The following is a 21,780-nucleotide window of genomic DNA, read 5'->3' as shown; positions in this document are numbered from 1 at the left end:
TCTAATTAAAGGCATAAAAAGCCCAAAAAATATTTTACATTTAAAAAAAAAAAAAAAAAAAAAGAATTTAAACGTATATTGTTTCAATGATGTATCATTTGTTTTACAGTTCTCACACTATTATAATTAGACAAAAGAATGTAATTGTCACTTTCCTGTTCCTATAAAGGGTATCCTACAACACTGAACATGCGTAATAAAAATTTGACATGCGTTTTGCCTGCTACAAAGTTACTCATCACTGTTCATCTACTTAAATAAAAGTACATTGTCGTGCTGATCACTTGATTAAATGTCCGTCATATCACTCAATAGTTACTTGAAATCATCGAGACCGATGACAATTTTGGGCAGATTACCTAATTTGTGAAAAATGGCATTCAATGTCCATAGAAACGCCAAAACATTTTCACATAAAAATATGAGACACCGCTACAAAAAGGGCAGGGAACATTTTATCTACAATTTACACAAGGTTTTCAATACATGATTTTTATAAAATACCAAAACCACTGCCACACAACTCTTCTTTTAGACATTTCAAAATATGACAGAAGACTACCGAATAAAAACAATAAAATAAAATTGAAACGTGTAAACCCTTAGGGTATTCTTCAACTGCACTTTCTTAAGCTTAAACATGAGCCAGTGGTTGCTGGTGGTCTAGCTCTGGTTCCCCTTCCAATAAGACACATTGAGAACAATGAGTGTCATAGAATATTGGTGCAACATAAAAAGAATCTCATAAATGTGCTAACGGAAATTAGACTCTCAACACACCATAATAAAAAACGACTCACAACTGTGCTAACAAAAAATGACCTCCAGCTAACATTGCTTACACGCTAAGGGCAGTTAGCATCATATTGGTAGTGACGGAACAAACAACTCCAATTTCTCCATGAATGACAAGGCCATGGCAAAATAATACGAAAAATGCCAATTCCTTTGTCGTTGGGCAAAAAACAAATGTGGGAAAACGATGTCACCAGGTTTTCAATACTGCCACAGGGTCAGCACTGAAAGCAGGGTAATTAAAATGTTCTTCTTGCCAAATAAAATGTGCTCAGCTAACCAAGAGGGCTACTAAAGATATGAAATATGCAGAGTTGGAAACCCAAGGGGCATAACAGAGCTGCTGGTATAAAGGCTGTCTATATAGCCAAAACAGAATGGAACACTGCGCCACAGGATGTCAGAAAACTATCTAACAGTGCTGCTGGTCCAACAACCAAGTTCCAGTAACAGTACCATATCTCAGATGATACATTTGACAATGGGGTATCAGTGGAACATATCTTCCAGTTTTCTGGTGTAAAATATCTTGTATCTTATAATGGTGCAGTTGAAAAATGCTGTTAATATGTGGGCTACCTAGTTTTTTAAAATTGGCCACAAAAAGAGCAAAAAAAAAAACAAAACAAAAAACGGTAAGCGTTGAAAGGGAAACAATGATTTGCATGATATTAGCAAACAGTCAACAAACAAACAATAAACAAGTGGCACTTGGCCACTGATATGCATTTCCTGATTGGATGTAAATTGAAAATAAGCATGCAATGTTAGCATTCTACACACATAAAGATAACCAAGGTGTTGAGCTCTGGTCCACGCAAACTGCAACCATAATGTTGAGAGTTGGTTTCCCACTATCCAATAATTGTGTCAGAGAATGGAGAGGTATGGTGAGATCTAGCACGACATGCTTTAGAAGGGAGCATAAGAGAATTCAGGAATAAGTCAGGGCAATAAAAACTCCTATAGGGAATCAGGTGCTAGTATGGGCTGCATTCTCCACACCATTAAAATGCAGGTCTGTAAATTACATCGCTATGTTGCCTATACAGGGTTGTCGAAACAAACCACCATCATATAACCTTTTTTAACTATTTTCAGATTTTACTTTGCATCTCACACCTTCAACTAACTCCGTTGTAAATGTATTGACTCAATCTGAATGAATCTCATTTGTTGCAAATGAACATCTGAAAGAAAACCCATTGCCCAAAATTGTCTTGCCTGTGTAACGTGAGGTAAGTGAGGAGTGGTGGAGAAATAGTTGAGATTTGTTTTTTTTTTATATGTCAACTTAGGTCCTCTTGGCACCTAGTCTCTTAAAAACACTGACCACCATGGCATCCATCTGGGCATTGGGGCAGTCTGCTGAGCCTGCAGCACTTGTGCTGCTGCTGACCTTGGGGCTAGCCAAGGGCAAAGTGTCGGAGTGGAGCGGCTTGGTCGAGGCACTGAGGGAACCAGAGCCACTTTTGGGGGGCTTTCCCAGTCTTTGCAGTATGCTCCGCTTGGGACCCCCTTCAAGAACAGAGGAAGTAGACGAAGGGAGTGGAGGAGAGGACTCGTTGGGGGGCACCTTCACTTTGTTGCCCAGCCTGCTCAGGGCCGTCTTGGTTGGTTTGGTAACAGCTAGTTTGGTAGCAGCTGGTTTGGTAGCAGCCAGTTCTTTCTTTGTGGAGAGGTGAGGCCGTTTGAGCACGCCTGCGTACTGGAGCACAGAGCCTTCACCGTCACTATCGTCGTCCTCCTCCTCAGCAGCACCTGGTTTGGGTCCATCTCTCCAGCCAGCGTCCTCCTGGCCACCACCTAGCCGACTGAACACGCCTGTGGTCTAGATGTGGGGGAGAGGAGAGACAAAAAGAGGTAAGACAGACTTCAGGATTACGATAACGACACAAGATGACGTGAAAGATTTTGCTATTTTTCTGCACATATTTCAGTTTCCGCAATGGATATGGGGGGAAATTCAAAGAATATATTTTTTTTTTTTATGTTCAGCATCAATGTAGATAGATAGATAGATAGATAGATAGATAGATACTTTATTGATCCCCAGGGGAAATTCAAGAATGTGTTGACTTAGCTTACCTTGGCAGCTGCTGAGGGTGTAGTGTCTGCCTTTGACTCAGCCCCGAGTCTCTCAAACACAGAGGTGCGTTTCAGGCCCTTCCCTGTGGGGTACAGAGTATCAAGAGCAAACAATGAACCAAACATTCATTTCACCAAGACAAACCAAACACACTTTTAGACATCAATTTGTGGAAAGAACATTTAAATGTTCTGGTTTCTAGATCTGTGTGTTGACAGATCAGAAATGTCAGTGACTTTATGAACAAGTCTGTGCTCATTCTCTCAAGAAAAGGATTGTACCTTTCTTGGCCTGTTGGGCAAGGATGCGTCGTGTGCGTGGGGTTGTTCCCTTTGGCATGTTTACAATATACTTGCCCTCCATTTCTGCAGTAACACGCCGTCGCTTCACTGGCAGGCCATTCCCTTCCTCGGCTGGCTCACTCGATGCAACTGAGGAAAACACATAAAATGTTTATCTGTTAAAAACCAGACTACATGAGAATACCGTAAATCTCTTATGTTGTAGGCATATATGGTCATCACTAATCCCGATTCCCAAAACATGCACAGCAGGCTAGAATTTTCTTTTTGTGTCCCTTTTTTACGTTTTGTTTTCCTTTTCAAATGTCATGAATGGAGAGCACCAAGCAGGTGTCTCTTTACCCTTACCTCCTTTGGCCCCCTTGTTGGACACGGTCACAGAGAGACGGTTGTCAGGCCACTGCGCAGGCGTGCTTGGTGGCGAATCCCTGCTTAGAGCACTGGCTATCATGCGGGTGGCAGCTGTTCAGAGAGGAGAAAAGGGTGCAAAGGGATTCTATTTATACTCTGGGTTTGATGAGTGGGCCCTCTTTCTTTAAATGAGGTCTATTAGTCATGGACAGGGTGTCTCTCTCAGTCAGTGGAAGGGGGGGAGGAGGAGGAGGAGGAGGAGGAGGAAAAACACTCACGTGTGTTCGCAGTGCGTCTCAGCTCAGCCTGGACACTGGTCTGTCCGGAGTTAATGGCGTCAGTGGCCATCTTGCACATATCCTTCAGTAGAAGAGAAACAGAAAGGCAAAAGTTACTCACTTCACTGCCATTTCTGATTTTTCACTGAAAGTAGTGTCAATTCCTGTCCCTCACGCCTACAACACACTTCTAGAGAAAGTAGATGCAAAAGGGTCCAAACAAAATCATGTTGTGTGGCCCAGGGTCAAAACAAAACAATCTTCTGTGGCACAGGAATGTCAAGTATAAAAAGCAAACACCATGTACACAATCAAAATGAGTTTAGTATGATGTACAGCTGATAGAAATTTCAGTACATTTTTAATTTTACACATTTTCATTCATTTAGCAGACACTGTTGTCCAAAGTGACTTATATATGTCAACTATATTACAAGGGATTACATTGTCCACAGAGCTACTTGGGGTTACGTGCCTTGCTCAAGGGCACAGCGGTGGAAGCCGGGAACTGAACCCAAAACTTTCAGGCTACTGCACGCTAGCCCAGCTCCTTAACCACTACTATTGTTTGCTTCTCTTCTTAATTTACCACGATTATGCATTTTCTCCACAGGCATGCTGTTTCAGTAGGATCATCATCAAACAAAACAGATGTTTCCTCCAACTGAACAATGGCTTCGGGATGTTTTCGTTAATTAGAAAAGAATGGCACGATATGAGGGTCTGTCTGTCCTGTACAATTAGTAAACTTATAATTTCTTTTGGTCTACACAAAGTAGGAGGTTTGTGTTCTGGGTTTGCTTATGAGAAAATGTTCCATCATAAAAACTGCCTTTTCGGGCTCATGAGGCAGAGCTTTTTTTGGTGGAAAAACGATCACAGTTAAGCATGATATTTTAATACCACTGAGGAACAACAAATGGTTTGAACTCTTTAAAAACATGAACATTCTGCATGTCCCTGTGTGACAATGTGAGTAATGGATCCCATGCCATTTTCATTTGGCCATTCAGATTATCATGTAATCATGTAAACATGACCATCATGTAAATTATGTTAAAGTGAGTTGTCTTACCTGTCTGTAGACCACCTTAGCATGCTTGAGAATGGCAATGATATCTCCAATAGCAGAGATTCCCAGGTCCATCATGATATCCTTGCTGAGGTCCATGAGCATATTCTTTTGTATCCTACATTAAAGGAAAATACGTTTACTTACACACAGAGAAAACTTTGAGAATGATGGAAGTGACGAGGGAAATGTCACTCACCTGTTATCTACAAAGGACACTGCATAGGTAACAGCCAGACTGGGTGGGATCCCAGCATCTTTGAAGAACTGAATCCACTCCGAAGTGGCTGGAAGAACAACGTGGAAAAAGTTGTTTACATAGCGTAATTCTGAATTTGTGTTTATCCTTATTTTGCTGACAGCTGCAAACGACCAGCTGACAGCAACACAAATACTACATTGACTGTCTTGAAATGTCATAACAGCAGTTGAAACCCTAGAATACTCAAATGGCACTCCATATTTAGTGAAGCTTTATTTAGTGATATCTAAATGAATGACCTCACATTAAACTAACCAGCTAAACAAGCATCCGAAGAGAACATCCTTAGCTAGCTGTGCTGTCCCAGAAATATTCAGATAGCTATAAACTTTATAAAGTTAGGTGACACTACTCTCCTCTCGTACTACACCATTTCCCTTCCTAATAGCTCTGCTCGGATTTACAGCACAAACTTAAGACGTCAAAACGTCATGTATCTTCAGACTAGACAAATGCTAGCAGAAGCAATCACCAAGCAACCCCCAATGTTGTGATAGATGAGGCAAGATATACATTTTTACAAACACATTCGAAAGGAACTATGAAGATACATGACCAACACGTGGGTTGTGGCAGTTTCAATGGAACATACAAATTTCACGACTAACATTACACTTTTTACATACACGCAAAATTTGTTCTCTAGGTACACTGGTGGTAGGACCCCCCTCCCTTACATGTTACGAACAGTTGCCAGATCACCACTCCCATGCTAGTTCATGACTCATGAGCTACTAGAGAACCAGTATAGTAGACTATTTTTAAACCAAAGGAATGTAACACCTGCCAACATCCTAAATCGTATCTGACCAATTGATCTGACCCAGCACGTATCTATGAAAGCACATCTAACAAGAGCATCAACAATGCGCTTTATAGGCTACCATTAACATGTCACACTAACACATGCAGGCCTATTACTACTATTACTTAAATCCACGACACCCAAAGCATCACTAGTCGTCTGCTATTTGACGCTAACATACCACTTATTAACACAAAACAAATGATTCCAGCTAGCTGCCATTACAGTCATCAAAATAGGATGTTAACATCAGCCAAATGAGCTAACACTAGCCAAGTTGTAATTGTATGTATTAGCCACATAAACAGATTTTTGGCAGGACTTTTAACTTTGATAACAAGGTCAATAACGTTAGCAGTTACTGCAAAATAATAAATTCTAAATACTCTCTAAATGAAAGTTCAACGTTGAAGTCACTTTTCTGCCGGTCTTTTCGACCAACTTTCAGTAGCGAGGTATCATAGCTTTGTCCGCTAGCAGGATAATGGCACGTTTCACTCAAACTTCAACTGTGATTTTGGATATTAACTGGATGGCTGTAGATTAATTCAACAGTGTAGATATTGTGCTATACCAATCAACCCACAAATAAAACACTTGACCATGAGACTGTGTTGAAAATCAGGCCTTTTTTTCCACACTAACCTGATTTCTCTGACGCCATCTTCACTGCAATGCTCAGTGACTCTTTGATGCACCCAGACACTTCCGGTGGAGCTAAAAATGCAGTTCCGGAAGCGACCAAACTTCCGGTTGAACAAGATAAAAGTATTTTATCCCATCAGTGTCAATCAACTGAAATATTGTTTTCAACTAATTACCATATCGACAGCTTGGTTGTTTTTAAATATACAATGGTCTTGGTGCATATTTTATAATTTATAAATTAATTTAATTTAATGATACTTCAGTCTGGATGAAAGATCGGCACCTTCAATCTCTCAAAAACTGAATTTTTGGTGTTTCCAGCTAAAACAGCTATTCCCCAACAGATTAATATCCAGCTTAACTCATCTTCACTAACCCCAACTAGATTGACATATAACTTGGGCGTCATAGCCTAATTGATGACCAACTTAACTTCTCTGAGCATGTAGCCTAGCCTCAATTGCAAAATCATGTCGGTTTATCCTTTACAACATAGCAAGATCAGACCTTATCTGACACAAGATTCCACACAACTTCTTGTACAGGCCATGGTTATCTGCTGGACTCTTGTAGGCCTAATTCACTGTTAGCTGGCCAACCTGCTTGTGTAGTAAGATTGTTACAACTAGATTATTGTCTGTCATAGGATCTGTTGGTGTTGTGTACCTTAACCGTGTCCTCCTCCGCTGTGTGTGTGTGTGTGTGTGTGTGTGTGTGTGTGTGTGTGTGTGTGTGTGTGTGTGTGTGTGTGTGTGTGTGTGTGTGTCTGTGTGTCTGTGTCTATGTTTGTGTGTCTGTATGTGTGCGTGTCTGTGTGCGGGAATGTTGTCTTTCTGCACTTGCTATTCCCACACAAAGTTACAAAATTGTTACTTTTCAAGCAAAAGCATCAATAACGATCAAAAATCTTGTTTTTATTTTTGTTACGTTGTTTACTCTTCAATTTCTCACAAAAAACGAAAATCATTCATGTGGTATAGTGCAATACACCTCCTTCCCAGTTAGTGCCACTATGCCACCTATGTTATTCAATATGAAGAGAGAGAACAATGCATGAAGAAGTCTAATAATGTGGTGGGCCCACCAGACCCGGGAACATTGGCTAAGTAACAAAAACATGAACACCTTACAAGGGTTAAAGGAGATAACTGAAAAGTGTAGACAGACAGACCAGTCACACACACATTCCCTGCAAAAAATGATGGAATGATGTTGAATAGCTTAGAAAAGCTCTGGAGCTTTCTGAAGATCACTGTTTGAGGTAAGGCCTACAGCAGGGGTGTCAAAGTCATATTCACTGACGTGAATCCCTGACAGTAGCTAGAATGCATTAAAAAACACTGGGAAAAAACAGTGTTCAGTCCACCAAGTCATAAGCTATCGGCGCTGCGCAGCACCAGTTGTGATATTTATTTTACGGAGTGTAATCGTAGGTAATGTCATGTATGAAAACTAGTATTGTTAGGCAATACTATAAGTGCAAGTCCAGGGCAGCTGAGGTGTGGCGATGACATCATCGATACGCAAGCAGGATGTGCGGTTTCGCTGTCTTAACGAATTCAAACGGGCTACAGTTTCAGATTTCTCCACTCTGGGACCAGGTTTCAGAAAAGTGCGGTTTCGGGCAGTGCGTTTACAGGATTCGCTTTGGGCCGCCGCCAAGACGAAGCAAAACCTCTGCGTTTAACCTAAAAAGCGTCTCCGTGTGGACGGGCCCTTAGTCAGTGGGCCGGATTTGTTGGTGTGAGACATCATGGGGGCCTACATTGTCATGGTCCTTATCATTTTTCTGCATGGGTATCAGAGTGTTGTTTGATGACTTCTTATACACACTTATGAGCAAACAAGTATAAATCATGTACTGCTGTCATATACTGTACTGCTCTTTCTCTCTTGAAATACCCGACTACCATGTCAGTTTTATTCATCCTCTTTCTTCCTGAGGATGGTTTATAGTGCTAGGTTTAATCAATTTATCAATTCATGAAAATACTGCCATTGCACATTGTTGAAAAACAAATGGATGAATATCTTTTTTTTTCCCCCAAATTTTCCTTTACTACCCAAAACATCTGAGGGGCCGTACGAAACCTGCTGGTGGACCTGATTTGACCCCATGGCCTTATGTTTGACATCCCTGGCCTACAGTGATCCAATGATCAAGTTCAACCTCCAGGCCTGTGAGCTCATCACCAAGTCTTGTGAGCACCCTGGCCTATGGTTATTGTTATGGGATTTGGCTGACACTTTTGTCCAAATCGATTTACAAATAAAAACAATATAATACTTAAAATGAACAATGAACAGAATTTAAAAAAATGGGTCAGACTACATTAAGGAGTTGCAATAATAAACAATAATGTCAATGCAATATCAATGATATTGATCAATAGCCTAATGAAATAAATACTATAATATACAAACCATAACTCATAAGAACCGCTTAATTAGGTGTATGCTGAACAGACATGTCTTTAGACCCTTCTTGAAAGACCCAAAACTCACACAGGAACAGAGAGCACTGGGCAACTCATTCCACCAACAAGGAACCACTGAGGAAGATCACTTCACAGAGATCACTTCGCCTGCCAAGAGGCCACTGCCACTGAGCTGGAAGGCTGGAGCCCTTCATCCGAATACTGTGAAGTTAAGAGAAACTCACAAGTCTTCTGTTACGTTTCAACTCTTTATTTAACTTCTTGCAAAGATGTAGCACCAACACTTAGAGTTAGCTCTACTGTGGCAGACTAATACCCATAACATCAGATATAGGGCACATAACATATCATGTTGTATGTGTATTTGTATTACTGCACATAACTAAATAGACCACACAAATAGTCTGTTACAACGTGACTCAGCCCCAACCTGCTCTCACCCCGGGCATGACCCTGTTTCACCCCAGCTTGGGTCGGTCCATTGTACTGCTTTGCTCACCACTGCATCCTTCAGGTGAATGGCATCACTTCAGCAACTCCCTGTACTTTCTGCTTCAATAGCATCAGTGGTCCATCACTTGAGACCACTTACAGTAATACCCTTATAAACTAGAATGCATTATTCAGGGCTCAAGGCTCTATATGTCGAAATTCAGATCTAAGAGTTGAATATTAATATAGTTTTTAGAATTTCTGATGACTTTAGTATACAGAAATTTACCTTGCAGTAAACCCTGGTTATTTTTCTACGCTCCATAGGCCTATTTTAGTAAAAAAAAAGTCTAAAAACACATACAAGAAGCCTAAAAGCCTAAAAACTAAAACGCCTACAAGAAGCCTGCAAAAAGAAACTAAAAGAGAAGGGAAAAAGGAAAAATAGCTTTTAGCAAAAAATCTAAAAAATGTCTATGAGTTTTGTTGCACCATAATTTAACATGATTGTGGACATAGTTTGAAGGCTTGTGATGTATGACTTGTCTGCATTGTTTTGGCTGTAGACAATACAAAGTGGCCTGGAGAATATGCATTTCTTAGGACAAGCGCAGAGATCATCCTGTCCCAGATGTGATGTGGAACAAAATAGTATCTCATAAGGGAAATAAACATTACCAATTGCAATGAACTAAGATGTTCTAAATCAATAATCTCCAACTTTTGTTCCTCCAAGAGCTACGTTGACAAGCTACTTTGATAGCCTAATGTTTTATATTGTATAGCATGCATTCCCATCTCCACCCAAAACAGCTGAATAAGCTTTGTATGCATTTTAACACTCGTTTCAACTCCTTCACCTTCTGTGTGAATTTGATAGGATTTTTTTCAGGTTTACCTGCTGTGACTGTGTTACTCAGAAACAAGTGGGGAGCTAGTTTGTGGGCTTGGAGACCACTCTAAATGTGCAAATACATTGCTGCAATACTATAAAAAGGCAGCAGATGGCATATGTGAGTAGGTCCACAATGAGAGGGATCGAATAAAGATCAAAGGAAAATTAGTGAAAATCGGCTTTTGAATTCAAAATAAGGGGATGTCTCCAAATAACATTAGCTGGCTGCTCCGATTCTTGTCAGATTTCCAAGAACCACGAGGTAGCCATTGTGTGCCCACAATATCTTAGGTCTCATGTGTTTCTGTTGACTTGAAATAAGAAATGGGGGACTTTTTTGTCCACATTGATCTTTGTATGTGAGTTTGGGTGAACCAATTAGTGGGTTTAAAACCTTCACCAATCTGGCGCCTGATACCACACCTGAAGCTAAATGCTTTTTGTTCTTTGCGCCACTTAAGAATCTTCTGCCTGCACTGAACCTCTGACTGTAATATCAAAAGGCCTTTAACAGTATAGGCATCTGTTCACTTAAGTGCTATTCACATAGGAAGAGAGGGAAGTATCAAGGTGTCATCAGCAGTACTGTTAACCCAGACATGGGTATTTATTTTTCCATCCAAGATATTGTAATGATAATGATGAACAAACCCAGATCATTTTTTTCCCCTCAGTCCTTTTGTGTCAAACACCTACTGGCAGGATGCTTTACAGTAATACAGAAGAAAAAAAAAATAACTGTCTTTAACATAAAACATTCAAATACTTTCCAAAAACTGACAAAAAAAACTCCCAAATAAATTGGATTTGTATTTCTTCACGTTATATTGAGGGTCTTTTTATGTTTATTTTGCCCCAAAATACATGGCAACATCTGAGGCAAACCCTCTAGAAAAAATCCCAATCTGAAAACATGGGTTCAACCTTGGTCAGCATGTGTGCTGTTGATCCATAAATTCAACCCAAAATGACCCATTTATAGGATGCCATTTTTCCACTGTAAAACCCCCCATCTTCCAATAACAATAGTCACATTCTAACGGTGTCATTAACCATTCTTCTGTTATAGGCTATAGATATATTAGCCTACTGGACCAATTTTCAGTAAACCAAACTTACAGGAGAACAAAGATAGCAGTATAAAATCACATATACATTTATAACTTTTGACAATAATGTCATGCAACCATGAATGTATAGCTAGCTATATGTGTTATTGTGCATAGACGGATAAGGCAGTGGTGCTTCTCATTTTGAGGAAAGGGGAGGTTATAGTTCTTTTTTTCTGTGAGAAAAATATCTTCATTGAAATCAGACAAACTTGAACTGTTTACCCCATTTTTTTTTTCATTCATTGACAAAAATAGCAATTTTATATATTCAAATATTCATTTTTTACAATATATATATACCATATGTTAGCATATTTGTGTGAATATAAATATATACACACATGCATATAAACCTATATTTTTGACATAAAAAGGCTTAGTGGACAAAATAACCTCTTAAGTTGCCAGACCAAACCAGATGAAATTATCTTAATAAAAATGACAACAGTAGACAAAGAAACTACTGTAAGGCTAAAAATAAAAATCATCTATTCGGCAGCAATGGCGCAAGTAAATGGATGGAACAAAGGTATTACAAAATTTCATATCAACACTCAAACATTTAAATGTTCAAAATAAACTTAATAATAATAACAATTCACAGGAAAATAAAGGATCCATATTTAAAGACACTCTCCTTCTTGTGTCTAACTTTTTTGCGCTTTCCCTCAGTAACTTCCTTAAAGAAATATTCCAATGTTAAATCTTAAACACAAAGGTAAAACATGTCATTCTGTGGTCATGACAAAAATAATATGGTTCTGGTGTAGTTTCTCAAATGCATGGTTTTAGAGTTAGAGAAAATTGACAGGATTCAAACATGGCTTAGCAGTAGACTATAATTTCAGAATTATTAATACACATTTTAACACACTTGCAGCATAAACAAGAATCAGAAAGTCTTCTAACCATAGCTTAATTGCTCCAATTACCTTTTACTATGCTGGTTTGTCTACCTGGCAACAACCAATCAATTCCACCTTCTCAAATCAAATGAAAGGGATATACAGACACATATCACCACCCACAACATTAATTTGAGTGCAAAGCAGAGGAATACTCGAGCATATCATAAGGTTACATGCATTCAGTTCTTGATTGGGTCTCATGATGTTCGTGATGAGAGCCTAACTGTTTGTGTGTATATTACATCTTGCCATTAGAAGTTTAATACGAGAATATAATGTTGCTGTCTATGGGAGGTCAGTTTTACCTCATGTTCTAAAACCAAGGATTTGTCAAAACACACACACATAGAAAGGTTTCTTTAACAATTCTAATTAAATGTTTTTTTTTTAGGTTTACCATTGGAGTATTATTCTGAGGAAATAAACTGACAAGTATAGACTTCAGTAAGCCTACAAGCCTGCAACAGAAAATCACTGCAGAGCCAAAAATCTACTCGCAAGGTTAACAGCAACCTGTAATAGACCACAGAATCACAAAGGCCACCTATCTAAAGGCAAAGGGGCTCTCTCCCAGACCCCTTAAATACTTTTTGTCTTCCAACATGTCACAGCATGTCACCTGCATGAAATCAATCAGCAAATAGGGGTTCTCTTGTGAAGTAACAATAAAGAAACACCTAACCATCTGTTATGCCTCTTTTTTTCAGTCAAGTTTAACACTATCATTGTAATACACAATAACAACAGAAAACAGTAATATACAACACAGAAGAACTATACACAAAATCACAGAGACCAGCACAACTTTTCAGCCTTTCCCGATACTGAGGGACATTGATAATTTCTTTTTAAAAATAGTTTTATTAATATATTCATTTTTGCTATATTTCATTCTTGGCTCCAAGTCTACTGAAGCCTTATTTTTCTTGGGAATGCTCACATCATCTGTGAAAACAGATCAGCTTGGCTGGTTGAAATAAGGTGACTATCCAGCAGACCCAGAGATGAAGAGAAAACATCTCATCTCATCCGTTTGACCTGTCATCGTGTAGCAGAGTCCTACTATTTTGTATGTCAGTTGCTGTGGATGTGGATTCCCCCCTCTCTGGTTTAATGTTCCTAATTGGTCAGTTTGGAGTGAAAAGCTCCAAGGATCCTCAGTGTGCAGGTCCATGCTGGGGAAGGAGTGGTTCTGAGGAGGCTGGAGCTCAGTCAAGATCCCAGGGGCTGTCGGGAGTCGTTGGGTTCTCACATGTGGAGGACTTCAAAGAGAAGCAGAGACAAAAAGACAGGAGATAGGAGAAACAGATGGAGATGCGGCAGATAGAAACTGCAAGGAAAGACAAGAAAAAAAGGCAGAAAAAATGTTCCCATAATTCCAAGTTCCAGCCTTTGACAAATCAAGAGATGCAAAGAGAGAAGTTTGAAGTGATGCCTAAATCAATATAACCCAATTACAAGTCCCCTTTTCCTCACTTCTCATCAAACACATTCCGCTAACAGGCAGCGTTGGAGATAATAATGTAAACTGAAGAAAACACAAAATGGCAACAAGAGGAGCACATGGATGTGTGTGTGTGTGTGTGTGTGTGTGTGTGTGTGTGTGTCTGTGTCTGTGTGCCTGTGTGTGTATGTACCTACAGCTTGTGAGAAGAGAGGCCATGAATTTTATCACAGAAATGCATCTGAATTAAATCTGAATAGAGAGAGGACTAACGTTACCCTGACAACCTAGAAGTCAACCTAGGCATGCCAAGCAATGGCATAGGGTGTAATAATTGGGTTCTGAAAATCAACCCATTGGATTAAAATTTCACCAAGTGCAGCACTTTTCCTCCCATAAGCCACTGTGGCTAAAATAATGTATGCTGGAGCATATGAATTCTGGGATATGGAGTAAGTAGACTGGGCATCATTCAGAGAGCTAGAAGTGAGGGAGAGTTTAAGGAGTCAGATGACTGATCACTACTGCTGGTCCACTGGTTAGCGCTGGCCCCGCAAGCTCCCTCTGGGTAGCTGAACACAAATGAAGATGTATATGAGGAGTTGTAGCAGCCGGCGTCTGGGTTGTTACCACCACCACCAGCAGCAGCAGTGGCAACAGGACATGGGCTGCCCTGTGCCAGCTCAACTTGCCCATAGAAAGAACTAGAAAAGGCTACCTCCTGCATCATCCCCGGCTGCAGCTGCTGCGTCTGCGTAGACGTCTGGTGGTGCGACGAGTAGGCAGGGGGCAGGTAGAAAGAGTCCTCCTTCACAGTCAGGCCCACCACCGAGACGGCGGTGGTCAGTGGCGGGTGGACAGGTGTCTGCTGGAGAGGCACTGATGGCTGGTCCTGGTAGGGGATCTTGCAGCTTGGCTGGTGGGCCACCAGGACAAACTCCAGGCGCTCCTTCTCCTTCTGAAGCTCGGATATTTCCGCCTCTAGCTCGGCTTTCTCCTCCTCCAATATGTCTGTCTCCTGAGGGAATGGCAAAAACAGTGGTGTAGAGATAATATCTGAATTATTGCATTGTCATGCTTCAAGCAAACATTTAAAATATAGGCGATAAAAGGACAGTTTTTGGACTGGAGGCTGTATTTCCTTCAAACAAGTGTCAGTATAATGTAAATCTATATTTCACATTAGCATCTTTATACAGTGTCTGAACTACTCATGAATTACAATGTTCCTCTATTACCAATTATGTAATATCAAGTATGTTTGTGTAATTTATGACGTATTTATGAATAATTCTACTGATGAACACTCTGGTGACTTGTGTGTGGTCATCTGGCAGAAAGAACGATATCACTTACAGACTGGAGCTGGTCTGTAAGCTCACGCCGTCGATTGCGACACTTGGCAGCAGCTAGTTTATTTCGTTCCCGTCGCACTCTTCTTTTCTCTTCCTCCTCTGGTGTCAACTGAAAGTAAGACATTTGACATCACTCCTCTTCCCCCTTTCTTCAGCAACATGCATGCATAAACCCCCTCGTATTTGAAACAAAATACAATCAAATACAACTTTGATCTGTAGGCCTCTGCTTTCATTAACTTGTCACAGACATTAGCATCTATGTTACTTGCAGTGATCCCTAAACATTTAGGTCAGACATACGCTCTCCTCCCGACTGCGTCGGCTGCGAGCCCGAGATGGACGAACTGGACCCGGAGTGTCAGAACTTGGTGGAGTGAATCCAGACCCAGAAGAGAAGCTGGGTCCCGGTAGATCATAAGGGTCCAGGGCCCCTGGCTGGGTCATAGTGGACGCTCCTGCGTCACTCTGGCCAGGGGCAACTGAAGAGACGAGTGTGGGTTGCACCATCCACTGCAGATCTTGACTGGTGGTGATTGCGGTCACCGTAGGCACAAACGAACCTGGCATTTCCACCCCTGCTCCACTGCTAGCTGTCCCACTGCCAGCACCAACACCACTAGCAGTTGATACACACTCCTGAGAGACACAGGAAAATAAGCAAAGAACCTTGAAAGCAGCACTGCAATTTTTTGTAACACTGAAACATTAAGGATATGTGGAGGATGAATAGCCTATTAAGTCACTGGTGTTATGGCTTAAATTATTATAGCTGATTAAAATACATTTTGATTAGCCTACTGCTAAATCTAAATGGGTAACAGCTCAGTTTATTCATGGCACAGAATATCATATGGAAATCTCATTTTATTCATATTTTAGATGTATCCACTTAATTGAATTATGTATTATAAATATATAATAGCCTAAATCACGGATATTAAAGCAGGCTGCACAACAGTTAAAAATAGAGGCACATCCACTGGGTTGCAAGGCCTACTACTACACAATACGCACACAGCCTTCTAAACATGTCCCAGCTTTATTTAGAACTGAGGCGATGCCAGCGTCAGTTTTTAAATTAATATTCATGTAAAACGTGTCAGGATCAATGACGTACAGCTTTGAGGAATACACAATAGCCAATCGCTGCTCTGGAGTAGTTCCTCTTTACTGCCTTTCTACTCCTCCCATCGTCACACCCACGGTGTTCCCCTTAGCAACCCGACGTATCACTCCAAAATAGAACGCATTTACGTCATAGCGCAGCCTGAAACGCGAGCGAGGACAGCGAGGGTGGTGTGTACGTACAGTACGTCGGAGTTCCAGTCTAGTCATCCTACCTTATGTGTTTAAAGCCTATGAAGTTGCGAAGCGCGACTTGTATGAAGATTAACAGATAAGTTAACATACCTGGAAAATGTTTCTCTCAATTTCACAAACAACATCTTGCTACTCTTGAAACAAAAATATAAACTTGATGAACTGTATACTGTAGCCCTAGGCCTTTATTAATGCTATCCATGTAAGCTGCCAATACGCACTGCTTTACTATGAAGTGTGCAACTCTTGCAAACAGTAGGGTAAACCTACAGAGAAGCTAATGTAAATGTAAAATTATGCAACAAACGTTCGCCTCTAAACAGTGACCAGTCTCGATGGCAACAGGAAACATACCACATGCATATCAGACAAAAAATAAAAATTAAAACTCACTTGAGGAGGAGCGCTAGTGGTCGGCGGACTCCCGAAGGAGTCCACAGATGACAGGTACTCAAGAGAAGGAGAGGAACTTCCACGGGAGCCGGTATCAAGGTCTCCGGGGAACCCTTGGAACATTTCCCCGGCGGAGCCGAGAGACCGGGACACCTAGCCTATGATTATAGGTGTAAATGTGATGAGAACTCCCCTTATAAAATAAAGAAAGAAAACTCAACATGCACTAAGTCGCGAACACCAAAGGCTTAGCCTACACATTAGCTTCAGCAGTGTAACGTCTTTGGTTTTCGCAACAGTCACATTATCTCTCTTGCATATAACTTAGGCTACTTACCCTGACAAATGTTCTTCAAATTCTTTGTCAAGATATATTGGCTTTATTTCCGAAAAGTTGCAACCCAAAAGGCAATCCACTTTCCTTGCTGAATCAATCTCGCTCAAAATTCCAGACCCTCTGCGATAACGTCCCTTCGCATGAAAATAAGACATCCGTTTCAATGTCCGCGGTATTTCTTCTCAGAATCTCTTCTCTTAAAACTCCATAATATTCCGCGAGTTGTGTCTGTGCAAGCATATGATTTCAATGTTCTGTAGCGGTTCAACTATGAATGAAAGTGTGTGAGAGCGCTGGAGTAAGCCTATTGTAAAGTAGTATCCCCTAGTCCCGCCCTCGGGATTTCCGAAGTGACGTACATACCCAAATATGGTATTGTCTAGCTTTGTTTTGTTTTCTGTATCCTAGGTAATGACGTTGAGGGAATCCCTCTCCGATCGAGTACTCGCTGGCAGAAATAGCTACTTTTCTACCACGGCAGTGATATATATGACTATTGTCTTAGACACTATTAAGAAATAGTCTGACTTATTATTATCTTAAAATCTAAAAATATAGTCTATCCCACGAGCCTGGAAAAGAATGTAGCATTTAAATGCATCACCGGCCTAACAATAACATTCTCCCCTGAAACATATTTTCCCACAAATCAGTAGCCTAATAAAAAAGAACGTTGGTCTTGAAAGTATGTCTAAAGTAATATTTCTTGTTAAGGGGCCGAGATTGATCTCTCATACCCTAGGTTAACTAGACTATATAAAAATCCCAAATAAAAAAACAACCAATTGCAAAATGCAATTTATATTGAACAACGGGAATGTAGCCTAGGATATCCCTATGTTGACATTATGTGGGAAACTGCTTGCTGGGCGACTCTTCGAGAGGAGGGCAGTCTTGAAAATCAGGAACTCCCACTGTAAATGTCCAAACAAAAATTCTCCCAGGCCACTCGACGAGGACTTCCCTTGTCTGAACGTGCATAGCTTTGGGAACTACAGTAGCCTAAATGGATAGCTCCATCCGTCAACCTTGGATGTCACCTAATAGGTAGGCCTATGTTCTTCGAAGAGGATAGATAGATAGATAGATAGATAGCCTAGATAGATAGATAGATAGATAGATAGATAGATAGAAAGATAGATATAGATACTATTTTACAAAGCAAGGGGATTTCTTCGGTAGCCTAGGACATATGGACTGTCGTGACGAGTAGGCTACAAAAATGCTGTCATTGGAAGCATCATCAGCTCATGATTCATTCATTGCCATACATTTATGTGGGAATTAAAGACAATCTGTACAGTGGGAGTTCGCACGGGGGTTTACGAGAGACATACGACAACAAAATCTGGAGACATTACAAAAACCTTATAATAAAATGTCATAGTGAGGACATGCTGAACCAAAGTTTGGGCGCGAGGAACGTATGAATTACTCAGCGACAGGACGTCAGCAATGATGTGTTTTCTGTCCAGTACTCGGAGATGAGTAATATCGCTACCAGATTTTTTTTATATCTAATTTAAAACTACAATTCCATAGCGACCTTTTGCTAATCTGCTAATTATTGCTGAGTTAACATTACCTTGCTAGCAGTGTTTGTGTGTAGGCTACACTAACGTTAATGTTATCGCTAACTTACTTGCTAGTGACAGGACTAGAATAAACAACACTACCAATACCCTCCCGCCTGTACAATATCTCGCTAGCTGATTGTCTCATATATGTGTGAACTACTCAACTTTGTACATAAAGTAAAACAAATGCGAAAACATGTGGTCGTGTCATCTTAAAGTTACAAAACCATGCTATGCAAGTGTGGTTCTTCCATTCTGCATAATATGTGTATGGCTTTCCGTCGCCTTGGAAACGCCGTTCCAGCACGTCTGACGAAGGACGTTCAGATTTTGGTCTTTTTTTGTGTTTTGTTGCCTAGCAACTGGTTTCCGTGGTAACTGCAAGGGGAGGAGACACATGAACCGAGGCCTGTTCTGTCTGTTTCTGCCTACTGGCCCGTGTTTGATACGAGCAGAATCGAAGATCAAAGTTGAATGCAGGCGACTGTAGGTCTGAGACACTGTTTTATTTCTGTGCATTTTATGCGGAATTTTTGGACGGAAGGCCAAGAATACTGAGAGTGCAAATTATTTGTTTGTTTATAGGAGAGCAATTCGCTGTCATCGCATTGCGTAAAGTGTTAACGTTAAACGTAAAGTTGAGCATTAACGTTAGCTAGCTGTTTTTAAAGTGTGAACACTAAGACAACAGTAAGGAAACATCGGGTTGCGAGTATTGCTTGTTAACAGTTAGCTAGAGTGTCGATAATGCTAACGTTACCGTTAGCATGATACTCTAACGTTATGCTAACATACAACAATTCGTCTCGACAGCTAACTTTAACGTTAGCTTATCTTGTTATGTGAGCTTATGAAAGGCAAGGGGTATCTGGTTATTGGACATGTGTGTGATACATTACGTTGCCAATAGTTATTATCAAGGTAACGTTAGCTATTCACTGTGTTATTAACGTTTCATTGTACTACATAGTAACCGACCTATCATTGTGTTGGCTAAATAACTTGTGCGTGGTGATGTTTGGCCAGCCAACAAACAACGTCAAACATGTATTTTCTCGTTTCCGGTTAAGGAATAGTTCCTAGAAAATAGTTGTACTGTAAACACTTACCCGGCTATTCAATTACCCTACATGCACGTTTGTTATTCAAGCATAGAATCTGTCACTACATGAAAGCATTTTGCCAGGTGTTATGTACCATTTGTTTGGGGGTATTGCAATGTTGATACAGTGCCTAGCAACATGCTTTATGTTATGTAGTTTGCAACGCAAATGCAAATGTGATCAGTTAGGGCTGCGTTTAGGCTCTATCACTCCAAACAAAAAGCATGCAAAGCCTAAACAGTTCTCAACGAATGCAAGTAATCTCTACCTTCCACTGATAGATTACGAACACTTGACATTTAGAAGGAACGGTTATTGGAATATTTACCTGGATAAAATAGGTTATTGTAATAGCACATAGATATCTTGCTATATGACAATATTTTCACCAAGTGGCCCGTGCCTCCTTATTAACAACAAAACAAAATAGAACGCAAAAAATAAGGCCCTTGAATAGGTAGAGAAGATTAGACTCCACAGGGTGTGTTGTGTTTAGATTCAGTATTTTTAATATAATGTGGAGTGGACTTGTTCATTGAGCTATCCCCGAAGTCCCCTAAATCCAGCAAAACCCCCTTTCCATTTGAACAGCCTGTAATATGGGGGAATGTGTTTTTTGATTTTAGACAGATGTGTATGGGTTAGGGAATGTGTGTGATGTTCATCAGAAGGAACAGTTCAGCATGTCCTGTTTTAGTACCCTAGGTGTGGTGGAGCGAAGAGGTGCAGGAGGAAGGTTGCCCAGAGTTTCACCAGGCTACAGTATTGCAATATGAAGGGGCCATTTGGAGCTTGTGGTCCTTTCTTTTCTTTTAGGGAGACATGTTTTTAATTCTTGAATTTAACTCAATGGAATGGTAGGAGCATTAGGTGGCGGTATGCACTTATCACAATTTGCAGGCCTACCACCAATAAAAATGGACAAAGATTAAAGGATAATGGCAGATCCCTACAGTTGGGCAAAGGTATAGGGATAAGCCTTTTACGGTCTGACTCACTTGCAGTTTAATTGTTCTGACACTGTTCAGGTGTCCAAATCTGTAGCAGCCAGGAAACAGGTTTTTTGTTTTGGTCCAAGACATGCCCAGACAGATCTGCCCCTGCCCCACACTGCACCACATGCTTGCCTTGGAGTCCTACAACACCAAGGTGGCTGATGAGCAGTGACTTGTGGGTACTTTATTTTATCATATTGTTTTTAATGTTTTAATACCGCTAATGTTGATGACCCTCAATTGTGGCACATGTAATAGTATCTAAACATCAAAATCTATATTTTTCTTGTTCAACCTCCACCCCTTCCACACACACACACACACACACATTAGTGAGCAGTCAAATTTGTGCTGACCAGCCGGAGAGTAATTTAGTAATTTGTCTATCTCTTCAGATATCCCGATTGGAAATGCCTGTTTGTAACAAGTTATCAGAGGCCTTCACCCTTTGCTGTGCAAGAATGACAGAAATGACTGTGTGGACTTGTGTTTAGTTGCCACCATCAGATCAAGTCACTGCTTACAAAGTGTACCACACAGCACATTTATCAGATTAATTTTAGGTGGTGAGATTAACATGGAGAGAGTTCATTTGAACAGAGAGTGTGTCATCATATTTAAAACCTTTGTTTACAAGAAAGATATGTGCTGTTCTACTGAAAAGATTTGATTAATAGTTTATTATACCAATTTAAGTTTAATTTAATTTGTGGTTACGCCCCTTGGAAATCGGAAATGAAAGGGAGACCATTCTCAATCTCAATTCAGATTTGAGAAGTGGTCTAGTGTCAGCCAGACTATACTATAAGTAAAACAGCTGAATGAATCTTACAAGGTCCCCCAAGCAGCTTTGTGCTACTGGCTTC

The 21,780-nt window shown here is 40.4% G+C and overlaps 2 protein-coding genes across 7 annotated transcripts; both read right to left on the bottom strand.

Moving 5' to 3' along the window:
- Positions 1-439: 439 nt before the first annotated feature.
- Positions 440-6,671, bottom strand: c15h19orf47 (chromosome 15 C19orf47 homolog). Of its 2 annotated transcripts, none has more exons than XM_048265595.1 (8): positions 6,600-6,671; positions 5,087-5,174; positions 4,891-5,005; positions 3,816-3,897; positions 3,535-3,648; positions 3,166-3,315; positions 2,884-2,966; positions 440-2,626 (listed from the first exon to the last, which is right to left on the bottom strand). In XM_048265595.1, the coding sequence occupies exons 1-8, from the start codon at positions 6,616-6,618 to the stop codon at positions 2,090-2,092; spliced, it is 1,188 nt and encodes a 395-aa protein (XP_048121552.1). In that variant the 5' UTR covers positions 6,619-6,671; the 3' UTR covers positions 440-2,089. The 2 variants fall into 2 exon arrangements, with proteins under 2 accessions (XP_048121552.1, XP_048121553.1); XM_048265596.1 differs by having other exon boundaries at positions 3,241-3,315.
- A 4,497-nt stretch (positions 6,672-11,168) lies between these two features.
- On the bottom strand, positions 11,169-19,985 carry fosb (FBJ murine osteosarcoma viral oncogene homolog B). Of its 5 annotated transcripts, none has more exons than XM_048265057.1 (6): positions 17,240-17,537; positions 16,903-17,060; positions 15,490-15,825; positions 15,188-15,295; positions 14,550-14,849; positions 11,169-14,403 (listed from the first exon to the last, which is right to left on the bottom strand). In XM_048265057.1, the coding sequence occupies exons 2-6, from the start codon at positions 17,023-17,025 to the stop codon at positions 14,371-14,373; spliced, it is 900 nt and encodes a 299-aa protein (XP_048121014.1). In that variant the 5' UTR covers positions 17,026-17,060; positions 17,240-17,537; the 3' UTR covers positions 11,169-14,370. The 5 variants fall into 5 exon arrangements, with proteins under 5 accessions (XP_048121014.1, XP_048121013.1, XP_048121012.1 ...); XM_048265056.1 differs by having other exon boundaries at positions 11,169-13,649; positions 17,240-17,536; XM_048265055.1 differs by lacking the exon at positions 17,240-17,537 and adding an exon at positions 19,926-19,985 and having other exon boundaries at positions 11,169-14,849.
- Between the last annotated feature and the right edge of the window lie 1,795 nt (positions 19,986-21,780).

This window comes from Alosa alosa, chromosome 15 (assembly GCF_017589495.1).
Source record: "Alosa alosa isolate M-15738 ecotype Scorff River chromosome 15, AALO_Geno_1.1, whole genome shotgun sequence".
NCBI classification, from domain to species: Eukaryota; Metazoa; Chordata; class Actinopteri; order Clupeiformes; family Clupeidae; genus Alosa; species Alosa alosa.
Note: the sequence above shows the minus strand (reverse complement) of the source record. Positions and strands in the feature narration are given on the sequence as shown.

What these genes read in the sequence shown, in the direction of transcription:
- c15h19orf47 (XM_048265595.1), bottom strand. An exon ending in CTAAGGTGGTCTACAGACAG is followed by an intron (nt 3,898 to 4,890) that starts GTAAGACAACTC and finishes CTTCTACTGAAG; the next exon opens with GATATGTGCAAGATGGCCAC. An exon ending in CAACAAGGGGGCCAAAGGAG is followed by an intron (nt 3,316 to 3,534) that starts GTAAGGGTAAAG and finishes TGTTTTCCTCAG; the next exon opens with TTGCATCGAGTGAGCCAGCC.
- fosb (XM_048265055.1), bottom strand. Translation starts at nt 17,025, where the DNA reads ATGTTCCAAGGGTTCCCCGGAGACCTTGATACCGGCTCCCGTGGAAGT. An exon ending in CCACTAGCGCTCCTCCTCAA is followed by an intron (nt 15,826 to 16,902) that starts GTGAGTTTTAAT and finishes TGTGTCTCTCAG; the next exon opens with GAGTGTGTATCAACTGCTAG. An exon ending in TTACAGACCAGCTCCAGTCT is followed by an intron (nt 14,850 to 15,187) that starts GTAAGTGATATC and finishes CCATTCCCTCAG; the next exon opens with GAGACAGACATATTGGAGGA.